This window comes from Sphaeramia orbicularis, chromosome 4, assembly GCF_902148855.1.
Source record: "Sphaeramia orbicularis chromosome 4, fSphaOr1.1, whole genome shotgun sequence".
NCBI classification, from domain to species: domain Eukaryota; kingdom Metazoa; phylum Chordata; class Actinopteri; order Kurtiformes; family Apogonidae; genus Sphaeramia; species Sphaeramia orbicularis.
Window position 1 is genome coordinate 58,246,588 of NC_043960.1, and position 24,532 is coordinate 58,271,119.

The following is a 24,532-nucleotide window of genomic DNA, read 5'->3' on the forward strand; positions in this document are numbered from 1 at the left end:
GAATGTGGTTAAAACAGGCTTAGAAATGAGACAAAAGGGATAAAAACTGAACAAAACAGGAAAAAAATGAACAAAAATAAACAAAAAGTAGCAAAATGAACATAAACAATAAAATAACAAAACAAACTAATGGGTAAATGAGTAAAGAAGAAAACAGTTCCTCGAAAGAAAACTAAAACCAATTATACATTCATAAAAGTAGCTTAAAATTAAAAATGAATCTGAAAGACTAATAAGTAATAAACACTAATGGGTAGAATGTGGTTAAAACGGGCTTAGAAATGAGACAAAATGGATAAAAACTGAACAAAACAGAAATTAAAATGAACAAAAATAAACATAAACAAGCGGCAAAATGAACATAAACAATAATATAATAACAAAACAAACAAAATAATGGGTAAATGAGTAAAGAAGAAAACAGTTCCTCGAAAGAAAACTAAAATTAGCTATAGTTTCATAAAATTAACTTAAAATTAAAATTAAAAATGAATCTGAATCACTGAATAAGTAATAAACACTAATGGGTAGAATGTGGATAAAACAGGCTTAGAGCAGCAAAATGAAAAAAAAAATGAACAAAATGAGACAAAATGAATGAAAACTAAACAAAACAGAAAAGAAATTGAATAATGATAAATACAAACAAGCAGCAAAATGAACAAAAACAACAAAATATTTAACAAAATTAATAAAAATGGACAAAATAATGGATGAATGAGTAAAAAAAATTAAAAAGCAGGAAAAGTATTGAAAAAGCAACAAAAATTAAAAAATAAATAAATAAATAAAAAAAACAGTTCCTTGAAAGAAAACTAAAACTAGCTGTACTTTCGTAACACTAAGTTAAAGTCAACAGTGATTCTAAAAGAATGTATAAAGAATAAACAGTTATGGGCAGAATGTGGTTAAAACAGACTTAGAGCAGCAAAATGAATGAAAAATGAACCAAATGAGACCAAATTATTACAAACTGAACAAAAGAGGCAAGAAAATGAACACAAATAAATAGCGCAATGAACAGAAACAATAAAATAATGAAAACAGTCTGATAGCTGCTCAATGACACAGTGCACACAAACATCAAAACTAAATAAAGAAATAAAAAAGGACATATTAAATATAAACCTAAAAACCAAGATCTAAAATGTGTAACATATTGCTTTAAGAGTTTCAAGAGAGAAAATCAACTACATGTTACGTTAAAACCTTTTGAGCCCCAATAACAGAAGCTCATTATGTTGTTTTTTTCTGATTTAATCACCTGTCTTTTTTCCTCTGGGTTATTGTGGATGTTCAGGGTTTTTTCTTCGAGGGAATCCTCTGCGCTGCATTCTCCGAAACCGATCACTTCGTCTTCACCGGATCTCAGGACAGAACCATCAAAGTATGGGGGGTCTCCTCAGGTACGTACTGGGCCCACCTGAGGTTTGTGTGAAAACTATGGAATCTGTCTGTAATCAGTCTAAACTGTCCCAGAAGAAAAACAAAGAGTATGCCCCCGTTAAATCCTGATCATCTGGTGGTGGACTGTTTATCTGCAGAGGCCTCGTTCTTTGTCTAGATCACAGGTGTCAAACATGCGGCCCGAGGGCCAAATCCAGCCCGCCAAAGGGTCCAATCCGGCGCTTAGGATGAATTAGTGAAATGCAAAAATTACACTGAAGATATCAACAACCAATGATGTAAAAATCATTTTAATTCAGGTTCTACATACAGATCTCAGTTGGGTCAGATCAGTAACATAGTATCACAGTAACGTATAAATAATGACAACTGCAGAGTTTCTCTTTGTTTTAGTGAAAAAAAAGTAAAATTACATGAAAATGTTTACATTAACAAACTATCCTTTTACAAAAAATGTGAATAACCTGAACACATGAACAACCTGAAATGTGTTAAGAGAAATAAATGCAGTTTTACCCATATTATACCTGGTCCTATATGTTTGGTGTGTTTGTAATTATAATGTAAGTTGTAATGCACACGTGTAAATGATAAACCCATAAACTGAGGCAGAATATTGTTAAAATTGCACTTATTTTTCTTAAGACATTTCCAGTTGTTCATGCTGTTCAGATTTTTAATGAAATGTTGTAGATGTAAACATTATCATAATGTAATTTTACTTTTTTCACTATTATTTGACTGGTCCGGCCCACTGCAGATCATATTGGGGTGAACGTGGAACTGAATTATAATGAGTTTGACCGCCCTGGTCTGGATGTTCTGTTTTCCTTTGGTTTCACTGGGTTCTGGACGTTTCTGGGCTTGAGTTTGTAGCATCAGACAACATGAAGGCAGAACATTAGTGCATTGACCTTAGTGTAGTTCTGCCTGAGAGACAAAACTCTGGCCCAAGTTAACACATAGAACCTCTGTAACATACACCACAAACAAAAAGTTAAGGATATTTCTTTTTTATGGCTTTCTTTTTTTTGGCACTTTTGCCATTTGTAAATAAAAATATGTATGTTCATAAAAAAAAAATGTGTTTCAATTCAATTCACACTGAGGTTATTATCGTTAACAAAAACTAACAAAATGACAAAAACTAGAATTGAAAAAACATTTTTGTTGACTGAAATAAATAAAAACTATAATTAAAAGAAAAAAACAATAACTAACTGCAACTGTATTGTGTGTTTATAAAACTAACTAAAACGGATAAAAATTATGGATACAATTCCCTTCGTTTTTGTCTTTGTCAACGTCGGATTGATACGAAATCCATTTATTTCACTCTAGTAATTTTAGCTAGCGGCACCATACGGTACGTCATGGTCCGTCACTTGTGTTCACTTGTGGTTTCCAGTCGTCTTCTGGTCCCCACTCTACCTGGAAACATGGAGACTAAAGCAGCAGAGTCCTGTCTGGGATTGATTTGAATACGACCACAGAGAAGAAGAGAAAAGATATGAGTAATCTAAAATTAATACTAAAACGAAACTAAAAGTAAGCATTGAGAAAAAAAAAGAAAACTAATAAAAACTAGCAAACCTGCTCTAAAAATGAATGAAAACTAACTGAGTTAGAGAAAAAAAAGTCCAAACTAAATAAAACTAAACTATAATGAAAAATCCAAAACTATTATAACCTTGATTCACACAAAAAACTAAAAAGCGCTGTGCAAGAATCCCAAATGAAAAAAATCGCCCAAAAATTAAAACTATCCTGAACTTGTTGTCTGTAGTGTATAATAATCCCTTCAGATGTTTTACTGTCAGATCTGACCTGTGGCTCCTGCGTCTGTAGGAAACCTGCTGTTCGTTCAGTACGTCTACTCCCCGGTCGTTAAAATGGTGACCTACAGGAACGGCTTCGTGGCGTTGTCACGTCAGGGCGCCGTCATCAAAGAGATTTTCCGTTGTCCGGACGACATTGGGCCGGACCACAACCCTCTGAAGAACGTCAAGGCCCAGTACCGGGTCACATCCAGAGAGAAGAACCAGGACCCGGTCCAGACCGCCACCACAGACCTGCAGGACTTCAACCCGGCCCAGTTCAACCTGAACCTGATGGACATGCTCAAATCCAAGCCCTCGCCCACCTGCAGCGTCCTGTAGGCCACACCCACACACAACACAGTAGGCCACGCCCACACACACCACAGTAGGCCATGCCCACACACCCAACACAGTAGGCCACACCCATACACAACACAAAACACAACACAGTAGGCCACGCCCACACACAATGGAAAACACAACACAGTAGGCCACACCCACACACAACGGAAAACACAACACAGTAGGCCACACCCATACACAACACAAAACACAACACAGTAGGCCACACCCATACACAACACAAAACACAACACAGTAGACCACACCCACACACAACACAAAACACAACACAGTAGGCCACACCCATACACAACACAAAACACAACACAGTAGGCCACACCCACACACAACACAAAACACAACACAGTAGGCCACACCCATACACAACACAAAACACAACACAGTAGACCACACCCATACACAACGGAAAACACAACACAGTAGGCCACACCCACACACAACACAAAACACAACACAGTAGACCACACCCACACAAAACACAACACAGTAGACCACACCCACACACAACACAAAACACAACACAGTAGGCCACACCCATACACAACACAAAACACAACACAGTAGGCCACACCCACACACAACACAAAACACAACACAGTAGGCCACACTCATACACAACACAAAACACAACACAGTAGACCACACCCACACACAACACAAAACACAACACAGTAGACCACACCCACACACAACACAAAACACAACACAGTAGACCACACCCACACACAACACAAAACACAACACAGTAGACCACGCCCACACACAATGGAAAACACAACACAGTAGGCCACACCCATACACAACACAAAACACAACACAGTAGGCCACACCCATACACAACACAAAACACAACACAGTAGACCACACCCACACACAACGGAAAACACAACACAGTAGGCCACACCCACACACAACACAAAACACAACACAGTAGGCCACACCCATACACAACACAAAACACAACACAGTAGGCCACACCCACACACAACGGAAAACACAACACAGTAGGCCACACCCACACACACCACAGTAGGCCATGCCCACACACACAACACAGTAGGCCACACCCATACACAACACAAAACACAACACAGTAGGCCACACCCATACACAACACAAAACACAACACAGTAGGCCACGCCCACACACAATGGAAAACACAACACAGTAGGCCACACCCATACACAACACAAAACACAACACAGTAGGCCACACCCATACACAACACAAAACACAACACAGTAGACCACACCCACACACAACGGAAAACACAACACAGTAGGCCACACCCACACACAACACAAAACACAACACAGTAGGCCACACCCATACACAACACAAAACACAACACAGTAGGCCACACCCACACACAACGGAAAACACAACACAGTAGGCCACACCCATACACAACACAAAACACAACACAGTAGGCCACACCCACACACAACACAGTAGCCCATACACAACACAAAACACAACACGGTAGGCCACGCCCACACACAATGGAAAACACAACACAGTAGGCCACACCCATACACAACACAAAACACAACACAGTAGGCCACGCCCACACACAATGGAAAACACAACACAGTAGGCCACACCCATACACAACACAAAACACAACACAGTAGGCCACACCCACACACAACACAAAACACAACACAGTAGACCACACCCACACACAATGGAAAACACAACACAGTAGGCCACACCCACACACAACACAAAACACAACACAGTAGGCCACACCCACACACAACACAGTAGGCCATACACAACACAAAACACAACACGGTAGGCCACGCCCACACACAATGGAAAACACAACACAGTAGGCCACACCCATACACAACACAAAACAACACAGTAGGCCACACCCATACACAACACAACACAGTAGACCACACCCACACACAACGGAAAACACAACACAGTAGGCCACACCCATACACAACACAAAACACAACACAGTAGGCCACACCCACACACAACGGAAAACACAACACAGTAGGCCACACCCATACACAACACAAAACACAACACAGTAGGCCACACCCACACACAACACAGTAGGCCATACACAACACAAAACACAACACGGTAGGCCACGCCCACACACAATGGAAAACACAACACAGTAGGCCACACCCATACACAACACAAAACAACACAGTAGACCACACCCACACACAACGGAAAACACAACACAGTAGGCCACGCCCACAGACAACGCAAAACACAACACAATAGGCCACGCCCACACACAACAGACAACACAACACAGTAGGCCACGCCCACACAGCTGAAAACACAACACAGTAGGCCACGCCCACACAGCTGAAAACACAACACAGTAGGCCACACCCACACAGCAAAAAACACAACACAGTAGGCCACACCCACACAGCAAAAAACACAACACAGTAGGCCACGCCCACACCGCTGAAAACACAACACAGTAGGCCACACCCACACAGCTGAAAACACAACACAGTAGGCCACACCCACACAGCTGAAAACACAACACAGTAGGCCACGCCCACACAGCTGAAAACACAACACAGTAGGCCACACCCACACAGCAAAAAACACAACACAGTAGGCCACGCCCACACAGCAAAAAACACAACACAGTAGGCCACACCCACACAGCAAAAAACACAACACAGTAGGCCACGCCCACACCGCTGAAAACACAACACAGTAGGCCACACCCACACAGCTGAAAACACAACACAGTAGGCCACACCCACACAGCAAAAAACACAACACAGTAGGCCACGCCCACACCGCTGAAAACACAGTAGGCCACACCCACACAACACAAAACACAACACAATAGGCCACACCCACACCACTGAAAACACAACACAGTAGGCCACACCCACACCACTGAAAACACAACACAGTAGGCCACACCCACACAGGTGAAAACACAACACAGTAGGCCACGCCCACACAGGTGAAAACACAACACAGTAGGCCACGCCCACACAGGACAGAATAGATGTCTGTAAAATGTCTGTAGCGACGTCAGCTTCTGTAAAACGTTGGATGCAGTCGTGTCTAAAGTTGAAAATGCTTCTGCTTCTGCTGTCTGTGACCTTTGACCCTTACATTAACCCTGTACGCTGACCACAGACTGGACACAGTTTGGCCTTTTTTTGTGGAAAATCGGACTTTGTGGATCAGGAGGACTGGATTCTGTTTCCCTGGAGACGGACCGGAACTGTTCAAACACAGACTCATCCTTCTGCCGTTCTGGTTCCACCTGCTCTGTATGTTTGGATGTTTCCTGTGTAATATATTCATTTTTCACCGACTCTGGAAGAAAAACAACAGGAAGCGGAACTGAAAAACCAGTGAAACCTTTAATCTGAGGCCGTCGTCGTATGGAAACCATCCCTGGCGTCTGCAGAAGGAGGATCTGAGTCTGCTGGGTTATTGAACCCTTCGGTTTCCGGCCCAGAGCTCCTCCTCCTAAACACCAGAGGTACGTCATCTGCACACTGTGGTACTGATGTTACAATGCCATGCAATTTGTTTTAACTTTTTTTGTTTTTTAATTTTTTTGAACCATGAACAAAAATACCAAATACTTAATAACTGTCATATTTTAACCCTTTAAATGCCATGTTTGTAACATAAACAAACTACATTTGTTGATGCAAAAAACACATAAGTTTTTTTTTTTTTTTTTTTAATATGCTGCCTTTTGACTGGATTAGTTATTTTTTTATTTTTTCATCCTGGCATATGTACCGAAGAAGATTAAGGCCACTGGAAAAAAGAAATTAAGGTCTGCCATTTTTATCATTATTATTATTATTTTTGTATTTATTTATTTTTATTTATTATTATTATTATTATTATTATTATGAGGAGGAAAAAAGTCAGAATTCTGACTTTTTTTTCCTCAGAATAATGATTAAAAAAATATATATATTTGACCTTTTTTTATTGAACCATAAACAAAAATGCTTAATAACGGTTATATTTTTAACCCTTTAAATGCCTTGTTTGTAACATAAACAAACCATATTTTTTGATGCAAAAAAAACACTTTAAAAAAAAAATATACTGCCTTTTGATTTGATTAGGCTTTTTTTTTTTTTTTTTTCAATTTTTTCATCCTGGCATATGTACGGAAGAAGATTAGGGCCACTGGAAAAAACAAAATAAGGTCCAATATTTTTTTTTTATCATTATTATTATTATTATTATTGTGAGAAAAAAGTCAGAATTCTGACTTTTTTTTTCTCAGAATTCTGACTTTTTTCTCAGAATAATAATTAAAAAATATATTGGACTTTTTTTTTCTCCAGTGGCCCTAATCCTCTTCCGTACATCTGTCAGTGATTAACACGAACATTGGTTCATATTATTATTATATTTGGTTCTAGGTCAAATGTTAAATGCTAAATGTGTCAGTGTGTATTTTGTACTCATTAGTAGAAGGGTGTTAGTGTAGGAATTTAACACTGTTTATTATGGGATGTTTTTAGTGGATGGATCAGAATTTTTTTTAAAAATCAGACAAAAATGAACAACTTTTGAATTCTGAGCTAAAGGAAGTTATGAAAAACAATCTGACCTTTAATAACATGAAGCTCAAAGTGTGCAGAACATACTCACCTGGATCCCCGAGGGTTAACAGGGACATTTTACAGTATATGAATAATAATACTCGTGTACTTGTCCTCACATGTGTCGTTCTTCAGGTAAATGACAGCTCTGCAGTCACTGACGGTTAAACATTAACCCGTCGTCCGCTGACTCCAACAAACACCATAAACTCCTCCTGAAGCTCAGAGTCGACTCGGTTTCGCTTCATTGGTTTCATCTGCTGTTTTTTTTTTTTTTTTTCTGCTCTTTCCTTTAAGGACGGTCGTCTTCATTACAGACTCAGAGAAGCAGCGATGGTTAAACTTCTGTCGGTTGTTTCCTGTTTGTTGATGACGGCTGAAGCGGCGGCGGCTCAGTCCGGTGAGTTTCAACCATTATTAAACTAAAACTGAGACGGAAAATATCAGTTTGTTCTAGTCAGGTGAGTCTATTATGCACACTTTGTATTTCTTGCTATAGAAGGTCATATTATTTTTCTCATTTTGGGTCATAAAGGGTGTCAGAGTAGTCTTCTACCATTGTTTATAATGTGCTGATTTTAGTGTCTGAGTCAGAATTTTAAAAATCCTGCAGAAATGAACAGGTTTTAAATTCTAAGTGCAGGGTGTGCGTAATGTGCTCACCTGAACACATGAAGGTTAACCATCATATGATTCTATGTAGTTTCTTTGTTAGAGTTTGATCTGAAACATGTCAAATCATTTACATTTAGTTTATTATCTGAGATTTATGAACCAAAAACATGCAGATATTGTATTTCTAAACCATTTTCAGTTTTATTTTATACTGATGTGTACTGACGTCGATGCACAGATTAGTGTCAAATGATAAATAGAATTTACTATTATTATAGTATGTAACAGTAGCAAATAGTCAAAATAATTCATTTCTAAAAGCAGACCAACTTTTCGTGCCCAGGTTGAATTGGACTCATTTATTTGTCAATAAACTGTCGTTAACTTCACTCAGGTCTTCATCAGCTAAAAATCTTTGACCTAATTTTATCTATTTATTAGAGCTGGAACCAATTAATTGACTAGGTGCTTGAAGTGAATGCAAAAAGTCACGATTCGATTAATCGACTTGAATTGATTGAAGGGAGATATTCTGTTTTCTGTTGTTTGAATTGAAGCTTCTTTGTGCGTCACAGTAAGCGTCCGTGTGAAACACAACAGTGGAACCAATGTTTAACAGCAGAGAAATGAAGGAAACAAAGCTGTGATTCAGGAGAACTGTCGTTGAAAGATTTTTTTGGATCACTTTGAGTCGATTAATCGGTTGCAGCTCCACTATTTATTTTTATTTGTTTTTATATTTCTATCCAAATTAATTCATTCATATTTTATTGTTTTTTCTTCTGTGTAAAAATCCACATTCAGGGTTTGAAATGTTTTAATTAGTCTTATATTTAAGTTGTTTTCAGTCCTTAAATTTCTTTTTTTTCCTTTTTATTAAAATTTTTATTCAAAACAGTCTCACAACATATTACACAGGACATCATTGATACAAAGTACACTGTTCTCTTTTTTATTTTTTGAAAAATAAAAAAGGGTATCAATATTCCTCACAGAAAGAAAGAAAAAAGTTGATTTGTGAATCTTTGTTGCCAGAATATCGTCATAAATATAGACTTTCCAGTGCAATACAAAACAGAAGAGTAATTTGTGACAGTCAGTGCTTTTCATGGTCATCCTACTTTTGCAGAACAATAACATGAATAGTAATAAGGATTATATACTGTATGTAAACAAACATATTTACATGTACTTACATGCACTCACATTTATCTACATATGTAAATGATTGTGAATGTGTCCATGAAGCACACGTTAAAAAAAATAAATAAATAAATTAAATTAAATTAAATTAAAAAAAAAAAAAAAAAAAAAATATATATATATATATATATATATATATGAGTAAATGGATAATATTCCTTACATTTCTATTTTTCTAAAAAGTGTTGATAATAAACAGATATTTACATATTAGAACCTTTTATTCAGAGAGAAAAATAAGTGTGTTCTAATGTTCACAGCATGTTCTCAGTGAAGACACAACACAGAGAAAAACACTGAAATTAAATTAAACTGCAGTAAAAATAAAATATATCCACACACGCAGCAGCAAAAACAAACACTGATGAACCTGAAAACTATATTTAATGTTCAGTTCAAGACACGAAAACAGTAAATCAGTCAAATCCCTGCACGGCTTATGATTAATAACACGATGTCAGTAATAAATAGAAAGATTTACTGAAGTCAAACTAAACACGACAGTAAAATGTGTAATCAAAGTGGTTTTATTGACAATATGAATATAATGTAACTGTCAGGGACTGAATGTTTTTCATGGTGATAAACAACAAATATAACGAACAATGAGTTAATACAGGATCAACTATTGGACTGAACAGAAAAACACAATAAACATAAATCCATGTGTCTGTAATAAACAGGTAAAATGCAATTGAATCTTTTGGATGAATTAATCAATAACAAACCAAAACTTTGGCTAATTTAAACTAAGAACAATCCATTATTTGAATATTAATAATATTATACAGAAAATAAATTAAAGTTATTCGTATTAAAAGGGAGGTCAGGAAGGAGTAAATAAAGGCCAGTTTCAGATTTTAACTTTTATTAATCATTAATCATGTTTATTAACCTCCTCAGACCCAGCTCTGGGTTTTCTGTCCACATTTGTGGATAAGAGTTTCACAACTTTATACAAAAAAAAGAAAAGAAAACTGTCCACCACAAAGGACATTCCATAAAAATGTTAAAAACTGCATCTGAAAAAACTGTTGCATCATGACGTTTCCAATATAGGCACTGATTTAATAAAAAACAAAAAAGCTGGTACTTTGCTGACACTTCCTGGGACTGAGGAGGTTAAGACAAATTATTTGTTTTCATTTTGCCAGTGCAGGACAGTAATAAATACTAATAAATACTAATAAATACTAATACATCAGTTAAAATCATTTGTCACCGTTTGCTGTGAAAAACCTCCATGGGTTTTCACATTGTAGTAAAACTTGTACTTTGTTGACATTTCTTGGGTCTGAGGAGGTTAAATAGTAACTAGATACTGTGTCTTTTAACAAAGACAGTGTTTTTCATTAATAACAGAACAAAATAAAATATACATAAAATATGAAGACCCAATATTAACGATATTAACAGTGTGTATGTATAAAAATAGTGCATTTGTTTGAATTAATATTGCATTGTTACTATGATACATTAGGATTATTGGACATAATTAACATTGTACAGTTTATGTCTGATAGAAAATATATTCAGAACAAAATATTTAACTATTTATTATAAAAAAGAAGATAAAATCCTTTATAAATGTATCAGTGTCTGATCAGAAATGTGAAATGAAAATTAAATCATTGTCAAATTCTGTTTTTATTCTATTACTTTTGGTCATAAATTACAGATACTTAAAGAACTTGATGGAAACTCATTGCAAAAAAATAAATAAATAAAAAAAGTTTAAATGTTATTTATACAATATTCAATATCACAGATTCACCTCAAAGTCTGTATAATCTAAACAATTAACAATGACCTCTGACCTTGTTTCAGTAAAGAAACACAACCAAAAAACCCCTAAAAACCCCTTGAACAGAATAAAAGAGGGTGGAATCCGTTAAAGTGGGAGTTTGACCTCTGACCTTTGACCCCTGCTGTGGTCCAGGTCCGTCTGCGGGCGGCCAGCGGCTGCTTCCTCAGTGGTTGACCGGACTCATCGCCGTGGCCGTCTTCCTCTTCCTCGCCTTCGTCACGTTTCTGGTGAAAAGAGCGTGGTGTGACGAGTCGAGCAGGTAAAAGGATGAAACCTGGAAAAAAGACGAGACAGTCAATCCAGATCTATGTCATAAAACTGGAAGGGCTCAGAGTGTGTGTGTGTGTGTGTGTGTGTGTGTGTGTGTGTGTGTGTGTGTGTGTGTCTGCACAGTTCTCATAAATGTAGACGTCTTTATCTGTTCAGTTTGGTTCCTACAGTCCAGGAACAGTCCCATTCCACATTAACCCTATTTTGTCCGTTTTTCAGTCCTTCTGATTTTGCCTTTATACACTACAGGGTGAGTCAGAAAAAACGCTCTTTTCATTTAAAGAAGTTGTACCACTGAAATGGAAATGCTTATTTTTCTTTTGATCATACAGTCATATTGATGTGGTTATTGAGCATGTCTGGCGATTGAATCACTGATTTATGGCATAGCATAACAGAGGGAATGTCCATTGTTTATTGTGCACCCAAATATCTGCCAACACAGTTTATGCCACCGTGAATGAAACTGAAATTGTCAACCATTACAGCATGTTTACTCGCCATCAAAATGTTTTGTTTCAACAAAGTCGTCCGGCACGACCTTCAACCTGGCTACCATTCAGACTGATGCAAATCTGTGCTCGTTGTCGCATCTCTAACACAGCTCTTCTCGCCATCCGTGCTCCCTGACCTTTCTTTATTAAGGTTTCTGCTGGTACCAGTTAGGCGGTACTTGATCACATTTCTCCTCACTGATGAGGCAGCTGGGGCACGGACATCAGGGAAGCGGTCTTGAAACTGCCGGATGGTTTCTTGGACGCTACCAGTTTCGCAGAATTTTGTCACCATGAAAGCTGTCTGCACATCCGTAAACTGTGGTCTTGCCATGATGAAAACTCCCTGGGCACTGTCATGTAGGCCTATGTCCTGAGTGTGAAAGCAAAGCCCCGACTCCTGTAATTGTTGTCAATTTCAAGTTTGTTCACTGTGGCATACATTGTGTTGGCAGGTATTTCAGTGCCCAATAAACAATGGACCTTCTCTCTCTTATGCAATGCAATAAATCTATGACTACATCAGCAGACATGTTCAATAACCACATCAATATGACTGTATGGTCAAAAGGAAAATCAGTGTTTCCGTTTTAGCAGTACAATTTCTTTAAATGGAAAGAGCGTTTTTTCTGACTCACCCTGTATATAAACAAATGTTTACTATACCCATGTTTGGGATCTGTTTTTTCAGCACAGCTTCATCTATATCATCTGTCTGTTATTTTTTCACTTTAACCTACTATATCAACACAGAAGGACAAAAAACACACAAAAAATATGAAATCTGATTTGAAAAATGTATATAATTTATTGCATAAATAACACACAGATGCTTAATGAACCTTTTCAAAGACTTTAAAAGTGAATATTGGTTCTTCTAATTCGTTATTTCATCACACCTAAAATTAAAAGTAAACAAATGAATACTCAACAGCCGTGTTGGAGACTATGTAATCACATGGATTTAGATCCCACACACGTTTTGGAAATGCTCACATATCCAGCCCTTCTGGGGAAGGTTCACTCAGCTCTCTGTCATGTGTTGGATATACAATCCCAAATTCTTGTCTTGTTCTGTACCTCGGACATTTGGAAGAATCAGTGCATAAAGAAGACAGATATCTTGTCAAGATCCTTCTGGTGGCCGGAAAGAAGACCAGAACAAAGAACTGTCTTCAGACTGATGCTCCGTCTGATAAACAATGGATTTCAATCATAGATGATAAACTTGTCATGGAACATCTGACATATAAACTGAAGTTAAAAGAAAATCTCTTTGTGAAAAACTGGGAAAAGTGGCCGACATTCAGAGACAAATCGCTCCAAACCGTCGCTTTGGAAAAAAGCGTCTGCCAAATGCATAAACAAACATAAATGTATCTATTAAGGGACCTTAATATTCTGACACCATCACAGGCTGTTCTTTTCATCTGTTTTTTTTTTTTTTTTCTCTCTCTTCTCCTACTCCTCAACCTGAGGAGACTGTTTTGTACTGTTAAAAATTGAAAAATAAAAATTGTTAAAAAAAAAAAAAAAGTGAATATTGGTTCTAAATATGAGGTATATAAAATTAAAATTGTAATAAATCAAAACTATACTCATATTTGACATAAAAGCAGATCTGTACGTGGGGTTTTCTCTAAATATCTCGGCAGGTTGATCAGGCCGACATTTTGGGAGAAATTAGTCATTTTAGAAAACAACAGCCTTACAGTCACGTTGCAGCGTCCATGACAGGTGACAGGAAACAGAAGCACACATGGATGATCCTGTCTGCTGTCTGCATCTGTTGGAATGATTTGAATATTTCCAGTCTCCGATCCCAGGATCTGTTTATTTTTACTGGTTCCAAAAGTCAGAACAGGAAAGAAAGCTTTTAAATGTTGTGCTCCCACCGCCGACAACCGACAGATCAAGTATGAAGCAGCTGTCGTGTGTTCTTCTCAGTTTTACGTTTGTTTTTAGTTCAGACTTTCATTGTGTTTCTGTTTGTTTTTAGTGTTGGGCTGTGGTTTCCATTCTGTGTAACTTCTGCTGCTGTGGTCAAGACATTTTATCTCAATGAACTTTTTTTTCTGATTAAATACAGGTTATAACTAGAAGCACTCGGAGAGCGCAGACCTCCGCCAAGGCTGATCAGTGGCCCCCCCCGTGGGCCCCCCCCACCCCCGATCACCACCAAAATTTAATCATTTCTTCCTTATCCCATTTCCAACAAACCCTGAAAATTTCATCCAAATCTGTCCATAACTTTTTGAGTTATGTTACACACTAACGGACAGACAAACAAACAAACCCTGGCAAAAACAGAACCTCCTTGGCGGAGGTAATGATGGGAAATGAAGTTAAAAACAGGAACAACACATTCACTACCTTCAGTCCTTCGATGTCAGAATTATTAACGCACTCGTCAGACTCAGTGGACTGCACTTGGGTCAAAACAGTATTAGAAATGTCTTTGATGGGACATTTTAGAGACAACTGGACAGATTAGTGGTGATAAATCACCCACATTTTTACTTTTAAATTCCTTTTTGCTTTAGTTGGACCATAAGGGATCATCCAAAACAAGGAGCTGCTTTATACTGACATAAAAGTCAGAATGGGAATCAGTTAAAGCTCGCTCTCTGACAGGACATGACTGTTTGGACCCACTTACATCCTGCTTTTCCACACCTTCATGTCCTCAGAACCCTTTGACAAAGCCTCACATTCACCCCCACACTCATGGGCTTCACTTAGTGTAAGGTTCAGTGTCTTGCTCGAGGACACTTCGACATGTGGACAGTCAGAGCCAGGATTCGAACCGTCGACCCGCTCTACCGTCTGAGCCACAGCCGCCTCATACAGCAGTATTTGTTTTCTGTTCCCTGCTGAGACCGGACGGTAAAGTGTTGAATGTTTGTGCCGTTCAGACGGAGTCCAGTGGAGACGGAGACGCCCAACGAACCAGTGAGCAACAACGGCAACGTGTACGACACCAGACTGAGCACCGTCAGGTGGGAAAGGAAACACCACGACGCCACGAGGAAACGCCAGAGGAGCAGTTTAAGACGTGACACAGCCGGGGGGGGGTGTCCAACATACAGACCCACCAGTTTATGAAACAAAACTTAATGTGTGAGAAAACCAGAGTGAATAAGAACAGCTGAGCAGCAACAAACGGGTTCAAGTGTTTCAAATTCTGCAGACTGAATTTAACTGTTCGTTACCTTTTTTATATGACTTTTGAATCTAAGGGTTGAATCATAAGTCACTCCTAAAACAATATAATTATACATATAATAGATCAGTATTCTGCTTATTTTTCCATTTTTTTAATTGATGTTTTTTATGCTGAAGTGAATATGTTACCATCTTTACACTAAATCTTTACTGTATCGTCTTTATACTAAACAGTATTTCAACATTTTGACACGAAACCAAACAATAAATTACAGTCTTTATATTAAACTAAATCGTACATTCGTGTCTTTATGCTACTGTCTAAACAGTGCTTCAGTGTTTTAACAATAAATTCGATCATAGGTTATCACCATTAACATAAACTAAACAATACGTCACAGTCTATTTACTGGAGTCGTAGAGTTTTTGATTGAGTGATGTTTTTATTTCGAATATGAATGTCAAAACAGAAGAAAATAAACTAAACACTTAAACATAAGACATAAGGTATACGAGGGCTGTTCAATAAGTTCATGGCCTCACCCAGAACAGAACAACACAGACTGATAATTTATATTTTATTTTTCAACATAATCTCCATTTACACAATGCACTTGGTCCATCGATGTTCAAGCATCACTATCCCATCACCAAAGAATGGAACATCCTGTATTAGAACAACCAGTATTTCTGGGTGAGGCCATGAACTTATTGAACAGCCCTCGTATAATACATATTCTAAAAGGAGTGAGAAGAAGTACAACTTATAAACTCTCACCCTTTTACTTTATATAATTAATAACAATAATAACCTTCCTAGCCTAATCATATCTGTACTATATATTATAATATGACTGATACTTATTAAATAATTTGGTTTCTGGCTTTATATTACTATGAACAAATATAATATGATTTACATAAACACATAATACAAAGTGTGCATGTAAATACATATTCATACACATACACACTTATACACACACATATTTGTCCATCTTTATATCACCCAGTGTTCCCCAACCCCTCCCTCCTCCATGTACCTCTGAAATATTCTTTCTTCGTCCGTCCTTTTAAATGCTTTCCTGCTTGGACGTTGCTTTAACTCTACATTTAATCTGTTCCACAGTCTCACCTCGCCGACTCAAACACAGAAACCCTTAGTCATGTATATCAAGTGAATTTTAAAGTTAATTTTCTCCCTTAAATTACAGTGAAACTAAAGTATACGTTACTATTTTAACACTACTGTCTCTAAGCTCCAGTCAGTATTACTTCAGTGTTTTGATGCTTAATTCATCTAAATGTTAGAGCACAGGTGTCAAACACTTGGCCCACCAAAGGGTCCAGTCCGGCCCATGGGAAGAATGTGTGAAATACAAAACAAGATATGAACAATCCTTTAAGTTCAGGTTCCACATTCAGACCAATTTAATCTCCAGTGGGCAGGAGCAGTCAAACACTATCAGAATAACATAGAAATAATGACAACTGCAGATTTTTCTCTTTGTAAATGTAAATATTTTCATGTATTTACACTGAAACAAAGTATAATTTTGCAAAAATTGTGAATAACCTGAACAAATATGAACAACCTGAAATGTCTTAAGAGAAGTAAGTACAATTTTACCAATATTCTGCCTGTTATTAAATGTTTTGTGTGTTTGTAGATCCACTGTGATCTGTACGTTCTAATGCACATGTGGAAATGATAAACTGAGGCAGAATATTGTTGAAATTACTCTTATTTTTTCAGTTTGTTCATGTTATTCACATCTTTTGAAAGGATAGTTTGTAGATGTAAACCTGTTCATGATGTAAATTTACTTTTTTCGCTCTAAAACAGAAAAGTTTGGAGTTGACATTTCTATATTATTCTGTTCTTATTTGACTGCTTCGGTCCATTTCAGATTAAATGTAGCTGAATGTGGAACTGAACTACCATGAGTTTGACAGCCCTGCGTTATAGTCCAGCCTAATATGTTCCTGTTCTTCTGTTAACGTATTTACACTAAACTCAGTCCTTGAACGTGTTGGTGCTAAATCATACGTTACCATCGTTCAAGTAAACCTGGTCTACATGACAGTTTTCAGCCCAAACTCTGACCTTAAACTCAACTATCGTTAACGTTTTTCATCTTCCGTGTGTTTAACAGGAGCAGCGAAGACGCTAACGCCTACGAAAACCTGGTGATCGACAGCTCCGACGACAAAGTCACCGCCATGTGACCGACCTCAGCTGATCTGATTGGACGTCTGAGCATCACAGTGACTTCATTTTCTACTTTTACTTTGTTTTTAACTCTTATCAACGACCGTTACTTTGACGTTTCTCCTTTTACTGGATGAGTTTCCTGTTCTACTACGTTTTTACTCTTTAATACGATGTTTAGACACAAATATGAGCTATAAAAGTTAAAAACCCTTCAGTTACATGATGTTTGTGTCTGTATGAAATGTCCTGAATGTCAGTGAGCAGTAAAACATGAAGAAAATCAGCTGATCTCTGGTCTGTGTTTTCATTAATGATTCATCAAACTGCTGCAGCAAAAACAACTTGTTCCACAAAATGAATGACCTGAAACCAAGGTTCTAATAGTTTAGTTTTATTCAGTTTTGACTTTTTTTCTCTAATTCAGTTCGTTTTAATTCATTTTTAGAGCAGGTTTGCTAGTTTTTATTAGTTTTCATGTTTTTCTAAATGCTTAGTTTTAGTTTAGTTGTAGTTCAGTGGTCTCTTTTCTCTTCTTCTCTGTGGTCGTATTCAAATCAATCCCAGACAGGACTCTGCTGCTTTAGTCTCCATGTTTCCAGGTAGAGTGGGGACCAGAAGACGACTGGAAACCACAAGTGAACACAAGTGACGGAGCAAAAAGTGTCGGATGGTGCCGCTAGCTAAAATTAGTAGCGCAAAATAAAGCGATTTCGTATTAATCCAACATTGACAAAGACAAAAACGAAGGAAATTTTATCCTTAATTTTTATCCGTTTTAGTTAATTTTGTAAGAACACAATACAGTTTCAGTTATCGTTTTTTCTTTTAATTATAGTTTTTATTTATTTCAGTTAATAAAAATGTTTTTTCCATTCTAGTTTTCGGCATTTCATTAGTTTTCGTTAACGATAATAACCTTGCTTGAAACTCCTTAGTAATACGTGAACAATTCCTCGACGACTCCGTTTGGAACACATACTTTAGTCCTATGTGGCCTACGCAGACCTGAGTGACCATCGAATCCAATGGTTTTCAAACTTTTTACAGCGGAGTACCCCCTGAATAATTTCAAGCCTTTATTTAAATATTCATCGGCGCCCCCTGGTGTTCAAATGGTAATGCTATAGTATGTGCTCCAAAAAGAGTGAGTATGGGCCGTGTTCAAGTCTGGTTTAAAAGTGTTCTAGATCAGTTTCGATGCCCATCTACATGTTTCCAGAGGTGTTTCACTTTCAAGACAGATATGACGTAAAAGATAAAAACAGACAAAACAAGATGGAAACAAAAGTAATCAGTTGTAAATTTAGAAACAAAAAAAAGAAAAACTAAAAAAAATTTCTAAGATTAAAAATGAAACAAAACTGTGAAAAACTTTATACAAGATGAAACCAAAAAACACTAAAGAACAAATATGCAACAAAATGAAAAAAAAAAAAAGCCACAATGGGACAAAAATGATGAAAAAACTGATGATGACCCAAAACTTTGTAGCAGGATGAAAAAAAAAATTACATTTAAAAACACAGGATGAAAAATGTGGTTAAAAAGAATCTAACAAGAAAGAATGAAAAAGTTGAAACAAACAAAAGACAAAAAAACAAGATGAGATTAAAAATGACAAACAGAAAATGATGACATCTGCGTTGGGTCAGAGTTCGTCTGGACTTTCAGATTCCACTTCAGTCTTTGAACAGATTCTGCTTTTCCTTTATTTTCACTCTTCACATACAGGTAGAAAACACACCATCATTGTAATGAACTCCACTTCTGTCTGTTTTTGTATAAATGTATGAAGTGTCCTGTTCTGAGCCTGTCCTCTGTCCTGTCGTGTCTTCATTAACGAACCCCTGTGTCAGCTCTCATTAATGATCCATGAATGTGTGACCAGTGATTAATAATTAAACTACAACTAAAAACTCATTCAGTAAAAAAACCTTCAACTGTCTGGAGTCGACGTCCTCTGATGAACAGCAGACGTCAGCGGAGGAGGATTATCAGCCTGGTCTGACCTTTGACCTCTGACCTCCTGCTGTCCTCTCAGGTGCTGGACGCTGTGTCTTCATCCTGAGACACAAACAGGAGTCCGAAGGTTCTGACCCACTGGACCAGAGCCCAGACCTGGACCACATTTATGAGAGGACCACTGGTCATCAGGTCAGAGGGTTAAGGGTTAGGGGGTTAGAGGGTTAGGGGATTAAGGGGTTAGGGGTTAAAGGGTTAAGGGGTTAACCCTTTAACCCCTAACCCCTTAACCCTCTAACCCTTTAAAGGGTTAAGGTTAGGCTTAGGGGGTTTGAGGGTTAGAGTTAAAGGGGTTAGGGTCAGGGGTTCATGGGTTTAGTGTATCCGTGCTGCTGCCTAACCCTAACCCTGGCCTGGACCCTAACCCTAACCCTAACCCTGGCCTGGACCCTAACCCTAACCCTAACCCTGGCCTGGACCCTAACCCTAACCCTGGCCTGGACCCTAACCCTAACCCTGGCCTGGACCTTAACCCTAACCCTGGCCTGGACCCTAACCCTAACCCTAACCCTGGCCTGGACCCTAACCCTAACCCTGGCCTGGACCCTAACCCTAACCCTCCGTTGGTCCAAACCCTTCGTTCGTCAGTTGTTGTTTTCTCTTAAACCTGTTTGTTCCAGTTTTGGCCTCAGGCTGTTTTTCAAACAGCTGATCAGCCTGCGTCTCTGAGGACCACCGCACCATTAACTGCATCTGAAACCACCTGGTCCCAGACCTGGTCCCAGACCTGGTCCCAGACCTTCAGGCTTCATCTGAACCCATCTGGAGTCCAGACCTGGAACTGCCAAAACCTGCAGGGGGGGGGGGGGGGGCTCAGACACCTGTCAATCACACAAACAGATTGAACATGTGACCTCAGACGGACCTGAGGAACTGTTCTGTACTGTTAATGAAGCCTCCGGTTGCCACGGTAACGGTCTCAACCTGTCCTCCACGGGGGTGTTCACGAGTGAGCGTCTGTGACAGATGTGTCCAACATGTGGTCTGTGGACCAGACCCGGGCCGGTCCACCAAAGGGTCTGAGCCGGTCCCAGTGAAAAGCAACAATTACACTGAAGACGTTCACGATCAAAGACGATAAAAGTATTTTAGTTTAAACTTCCACCGAAAAATAGGATCCGAATAGGATCACAGGGTCCAGTCGTCCGACGGCAGATTTAAAGACACTCACTGACACTTGTTTGACCTTCAAAGGTCAAAGGTCACAGCACCAAATGGAAGCCCATATGTCAGTGCCTATCTATTGTAAACAGTTTTTATGTCAAAATCTTCAACTGTTTGAAGTTAAAACCCTTTGAAATGTGTCCTGTTAGAAACCAGTGGAGATTTAAAACATTTCAAAGATTTATCCAAAATTTAAAAATCAGTATTTTCATATTCTTTGTCCAAACTTGGTCGACCTTAGCCCAAAGATGTTCCACAACAAATATCATGTCATTCTGACTGACGGCTTCAGAGAAGATTCTGGAAAAACTGTTTATGGACGGACGACAGCTGCTACACTGTAAAAAATTAAATCTGAACAAGTGTGTTTGTCTCATTTCTGTTTCAAATATCTGATCACATTTAAAATCAGACAGAATCACCTACAGAGGAACTTAAAACTGAGATAGAAGAACTGATTTATAGACAACAGATCTGGAAAATCTGATTTACACTAATCTGAACTAGAGAATTTTCACTTGTTCCACTGATTTTTTTTTTTTTTGCTTGAATTAAATAAATAAATCTTGAAATAAGCAAAAAAAAAATCTGCCAATGGAACAAGTGAAAATTATCTTGGTAAGATGTGTAGAAGTCAGATTTTCCAGATCTGTTGTGTATAAATCAGTTCTTCTGTCTGACTGAACAGTTCCTCTTCAGGTGATTCTGTCTGATTTTAAGTGGGATCACATATTTGGAACAGAAATGAGACAAACACACTTGGTCAGATTTAATTTTTTACAGTGTACCAACAGTCCATCAGATCCTTTGGGCCGCTGGACAAAATAAAAACCTGAAAAAAAAAAGACAACTCAAAATTTTTCTTCATTTCAGTGTAAAAAAAAAAAAAGTTCAATTACATGAAAATGTTTATTTTTTACAAACTATTCACTCAAAAAATGTGAATAAGCTGAATAAATATAAATATGAAATGTCCAAAGTAAAGTCTGTGTAATTGGACCAATATTACTAAATGTTCTGTGTGTTTATGGATCCACTGTGATGTGGAAGTTGTAATGCACATGTAGAAATATGAAGCTGAAGTGTAATATTGTGAAAATTGTGCTTTTTTTGCACTAAAACAAGGAAAAACAGTTATAATTTATTGGTTATTGTTTTCTTATCTGACCCGTTCTTTCATTCATGAATTTTCATTTATTCATGAATGTATAAAATGAGTCTGACGGTCCTGATCCAACATATGAAACTCTAAAAGATGAACATCTACGAGGAAATCTGCATCTGTGGACGTAAGCGCTGCAGCAGAGAATCAACTCCAACTCCCAGGATGCATTTCACCTCCAACACACGTCCAATCAAAGGGCTTCAGGTTGAGTTCAGCTGCTTGGATGAAAGTTGTGATGAAGGTCAACATGTCTGTCAGCGTCTCCAACATGTTCAGACCCCGTGACCTCCTTAAAGGTCAAAGGTCACGTCATTTCATCAGAGCAGAAACTAGACCTGCTCCAGCTGGACCGACACGGACCGGCTCAAATAAGTCACACATCGTACATCACAGATCGGAACCTGAACTCATCGTGAATTTTTCCGTTTCGTTCTTGTCAGAGATGCATCATTAAACTGTAGAACAGACCTGGTCCAGACCTGGTCCAGACCGGGTCCAGAGTCCCAGACCTTAGTGGACACAGTGTCTAAGGCTCCGCCCACAGCAGGTCTGAACGAACAATTTGGACTTTTTTGTGAAATCTTTTTTTTTTGTGTTGGTTCATATTCTGCATTAAATGTGACTTCTGTCAGTTTTGAGTCTGAACTGAATGTGACCCTGAAGTTACCCACATGCACTAAAGAGGTCCTGAAGTGACCCACATGCACTAAAGAGGTCCTGAAGTGACCCACATGCACTAAAGAGGTCCTGAAGTGACCCACATGCACTAAAGAGGTCCTGAAGTGACCCACATGCACTAAAGAGGTCCTGATGGAATACGTGACCACACAAGTAAAAATGTTTTCCCTCCACTCCTCCTCCTGGGACGCAGAATTGTGACATTTCAATGACGTAAAGGTCGGATAGATGCGACCTGGACGTTCAGACTGAGGTCACATTGGAAAATATCAGATAGGTATCAGATTTAGGACCACATATGAAAGTGGTCCGGGTCAGATTTAGGACCACATATGAAAGTGGTCCGGGTCAGATTTAGGACCACATATGAAAGTGGTCCGGGTCAGATTTAGGACCACGTCTGAAAGTGGTCTGGGGTCCTGTGGGGAGGAAAACTTTTAATGCATACATCATCCATAAAAGTGGGTTTTTCCTCTGATTCCAGGAGGTGAGGGTGGGCATGACAACAGATGCGCATACACAGGTTTTTCCTGCGGGTGAAGCGGGTCTTGGAGGTCGGAGCACGGCTTGGTTCTGAGTTCTGTAAATGAAACTAGTTCAGTGATCCTTAAACGGACCTGGTTCCGAATAAGCAGATCCGAGAAAGCTTATTCATAACCAGTACAGAACTGGACTTCCCAGGTCCGTTTAATTCATACGTAGCTGATGGAAGGCCTGGAGCTTGGAGGTCCGTGCTGCGGTGCGGTGTAGCGGGTCACAGCTGCTTAATGTGAGCCCGCAGGAGCCGGCACTAGAAGCCTGGAGCCCGCTTTGTGCAGAGCACAACGGGCGATGTGGAAGTTGGGGTTGGCATTAATGAAGTCAAATAAAATGACACTGGCCGGCATTAAAGAAAATCTGAACAGCAGAAGAGTGCAAAGGTGGATTACTTTATGGGTCGGACCTGATGGAGAGCTTTAAGAACTAGATCCAAGGTCCGAGGAGGACCAGCTTGGTCTCACGATTCACTGCAGGTTAGAGTAGCTCCAAGCCCCACAGGAGCCGGGCTTGGAGGGCGCCAAGCAGTGCTTGGAGGTCAGAGCACGGTTTAGTAAACTGGACCCTTAACCGGAACTGGATCCTTAAACGGATCTGGATCCATAAACAGAACTGGTTCCGAGAACCATAAACAGAACTGGTTCCGTTTACGGCTCCAACTTCATGCTCCCTTTAAACACGTGTTGGTGCAGTAAATGAACTGAACCTGGTTCTGGTTCCGTATGTTGGACCCCAGTGCTTTAAACACGTGTTTTTGCAGTAAATGAACTGAACCTGGTCCAGTTCGACCCGGACTGAGACATGTGGACGTTTGGACCAAAGGCTGCAGATGTAAAACCTTCCAAATGCTGAAACCTGTCCAAACCCACATCAGTTGCTGGTCATCAGGTGGTACCTCTGTAGTCATGTGACACCTCTGTAGTCATGTGACACCTCTGTAGTCATGTGACACCTCTGTAGTCATGTGACCTGAGGTAAAGCCAGGACCGGACCCACATGGACTCACACAGACACACAG

The 24,532-nt window shown here is 38.7% G+C and overlaps 2 protein-coding genes across 2 annotated transcripts in view; both read left to right on the forward strand.

Annotated features, from left to right (window-relative positions):
• The window catches only part of nwd1 (NACHT and WD repeat domain containing 1), a gene marked incomplete at its 5' end in the record, with an annotated part of 28,864 nt that extends 25,298 nt beyond the window's left edge, over positions 1-3,566 (forward strand). The window contains 2 exons of the mRNA XM_030131649.1: positions 1,301-1,406; positions 3,256-3,566. Coding sequence (XP_029987509.1) covers positions 1,301-1,406; positions 3,256-3,566 — 417 coding nt within the window. The remainder of the gene's footprint in view (positions 1-1,300; positions 1,407-3,255) is intronic.
• A 4,921-nt stretch (positions 3,567-8,487) lies between these two features.
• Positions 8,488-17,995, forward strand: pdzk1ip1 (PDZK1 interacting protein 1). The gene is made up of 4 exons (XM_030132572.1): positions 8,488-8,579; positions 11,937-12,063; positions 15,484-15,567; positions 17,890-17,995. The coding sequence occupies exons 1-4, from the start codon at positions 8,513-8,515 to the stop codon at positions 17,960-17,962; spliced, it is 351 nt and encodes a 116-aa protein (XP_029988432.1). The 5' UTR covers positions 8,488-8,512; the 3' UTR covers positions 17,963-17,995.
• The last annotated feature ends 6,537 nt before the right edge of the window (positions 17,996-24,532 follow it).